The 2,788-nt window shown below is 44.2% G+C and overlaps 1 protein-coding gene across 1 annotated transcript in view; it reads left to right on the top strand.

Annotated features, from left to right (window-relative positions):
* Positions 1–978: 978 nt before the first annotated feature.
* LOC104291922 (ras-GEF domain-containing family member 1C-like) overlaps positions 979–2,788 on the top strand; it is a 27,692-nt gene continuing 25,882 nt past the window's right edge. The window contains 2 exon segments of the mRNA XM_009891225.1: positions 979–1,155; positions 2,770–2,787. Of these exon segments, the coding sequence (XP_009889527.1) occupies positions 979–1,155; positions 2,770–2,787 (195 nt within the window).

Genomic DNA, 2,788 nt, shown 5'->3' with positions numbered 1-2,788 from the left:
GCAAAGTCTGTCATCCCCTCTGCACCAATAGAGGAATAAATGAACTGTACTCAGCAGAAGAAATATTTAAATCTGATTTTAATCCACAAAATCGAGATGGAGCCTAGAATGAAACCCAGAGCCCAGAAAATTGAAATAGAGGGAGCTTGAATCTGGGCTACATGCTCCGAGTTTGCCTGGCCTCCTTTTCAAAGGTGCTGAGGACTCTGCATCTCTAGTGAAGCCGATGAGTGCTCAGGATCTTTTTGAAACATTTATTTAGTGCCTAAGTATAGATCTAGGACTGACTAACTTCAGGCTCCAAAAATAGAGCAGGTGTCTGCCTTCTCCCTCTTCCTCATTTCTCTTTTCTTTGCTCTTTAATCTCTTCTTCAGCTCCCACGTCCTCTGTTCCCTCCAACCCCCTTCATTTTTCCATCTTCCTCCAGTTGACTTTGGCTCCTGCTGCTACCCCTCGCTCGCTCTGATGCCTCTCCTGTCCCGTGGGAGCCACAGAGCATTTCTCGAGGTGCATCCTGAGCAAGCATGGGGTGACACCCCTTTTCTCTCCCTCTCTCACCCTAAATCCTCCGGGCCTCATTCTCAGGGCGACAGAGGTTCAAGCCAACAGGTCTGACCTGCTCAGAAACTTACTCAATTCAAGTCCCAAGTATCTCACCTCTCCTACATGGGACTGGCCAGGGCTGGTAGCAAAAGAGGGGATCGCCACAATTGGAGTGGGAACCCAAAGAAGCTGCTGTTCCTTTCTGGCCCAAAAGCATGAATCTCAGCGTCCTGTTTTCCTGTGTATTTCCCATCGCAGGCATGATCTGCCAATGACAACTATAAAAGAGGTTATAATGAAAGGATCATGTTAATTTTGTGAGCCGGATGCTCTCAATAGTGGCTTGTGTTTTTCAAATCAACCAGAAGACAGATGTGGCTGTGAATCTGATGGATCTTGTCCCTGACATGAGTTTCTCTCTGTTGTAGGAAGGCATGCCCCAAACGCTGAGTTCTACCAGTATGTTTACCCCATGTGGCTTCAGCCCTCATCTACATACTTCAAAAGAAGATGAACAAGGAGGACTGATCTTCCAGGATGGAAACCTTACCTCAGCATCTCTGGATGCTCTAATTCAGCATCTGATACCTACCACTGATTACTACCCTGAAGTAAGCAATTCACAGTATAATAAACAGTTTAATTTTGATGAATTGGGGCAGCACTTTATGCAAAAGTCCAAATGTGTTAAATTTTGAATTAAGAGGGCTAGTTTAAAAGCTGCATACAATTAAAGCTCGGTAAATTAATACATTGCTTTAAATGCTGTTTCACTGCTCTATAATTGTTCCCATGAAAAAGCAGATCCCAAACTTGATACTGCCTTTAAATAAGAGAATGGGGTGAGGGGGAAGCTGTGGTGATGATGAATTAGTGATATAGCAGTCGGAGCACTTCAAAAATAGCAGTGCATCCCAGAGAGGTTTAGATGAAGACTGAAGCAAAAAACTTCAAGTCCGAACTGGCATTAAATTAGCTGAATTTCAGTAGCTGCTGAAGTCATCCAGGTTTGTCTGCATGTACAAAGCATTCCGTCAGTGACAACAGCGGCGCTCCTTCTGATGGGTTTGTAATTTACCCAGGCTTATATTCACAGTGACTTTGCAGTCACTGGACAGCACAGTCCAGATCCTAATCCTTGCTCCATCAGTGAATATTTGGCGTTTCTTCACCAACTGTGAGGATCTAAATTGGGAGCAGGGTTTATGGTCCTTCAAGCCATTGACTTCACTGGATTTTGCACGTCCTCAGTGGAATTCGGGATGGAGTTTGACTGGAAGACTTTTAAGTGCTAATGTGTCTCTATGGAAAAGCTTCTATTTCAAAGCACAGAGTAGCATTGACTTCTTGGCAGTTTAGAAGACTACAAAAGTTATCAATGCAGAGCAGACAGCATGTTTTAAATTACCCACAGCTCAGTTTCTGATCAGCTAAAAATAAGTAATAAAGTAGCATATCAATTAAAAAAAAAGAACAGAAAGGCAATAAAAATAGGTAATGGACAGATTAGGCTGTGAGATTTTTCATTAAGCAATGTGTGATATGTAATATTATACCTGCTGCTCAGGAGCATGGCTAGGTCTGCGGGAAAGAAGATAATTCAGGCACCGGGAGCGGTCAGGATGCAAACAACAGAAGATTCATGCATATATTTTAAATGCACTGCTGGAATACTTTAAATAATCCAAGGATTTATCCAACAGTCCTGCTTCCCACAGCTTCACAGATGTGGGACTGCATATGATACGGCTGGGCTGATAGAAATGAATTCTGGGGAGTTAGTAGAATAAACGAAATATTCCTTAAAACAGGCTGGGTGAGACCTGCAGGGCTGTAGCAAGATGTGAGTAATCTGGGGGAGTCTGCAGCTCACAACCCAGTGCAACACAGAGATGCCTGAGTGGCTACGTGTTTAGCTTTCACTGGCCTCTGTGCATCCTTGGTTGTGCTGTCTCCTATACCTGGGCTGGCTCCTGTAGAGTGACCTACGCACTGTCTTCACTGGATGTTTGCACAGGGTTTGGGCAACCAAAAGCTGGAAGGATGCTGTGCCTCCTGCACCCACTGTAACCAGTTCCGTTTTCAGGGTCAGGAATCCTAACGTCTTTTAGACGGAAAAGTCTGTCCCAGTGGAAATGCAAAAACTGTGGAGTTCAGGGCTTTTATGGCTAATATTACCCACCGTGTGGTTGCTTACAGCAGGTCTGTTTGTCTTTCTCCCACAGAAAGCCTATATCTTTACAT

Source organism: Charadrius vociferus, unplaced genomic scaffold (assembly GCF_000708025.1).
Source record: "Charadrius vociferus isolate BGI_N301 unplaced genomic scaffold, ASM70802v2 scaffold370, whole genome shotgun sequence".
NCBI classification, from domain to species: Eukaryota; Metazoa; Chordata; class Aves; order Charadriiformes; family Charadriidae; genus Charadrius; species Charadrius vociferus.
This window is presented reverse-complemented; position numbering and strand designations above follow the sequence as displayed.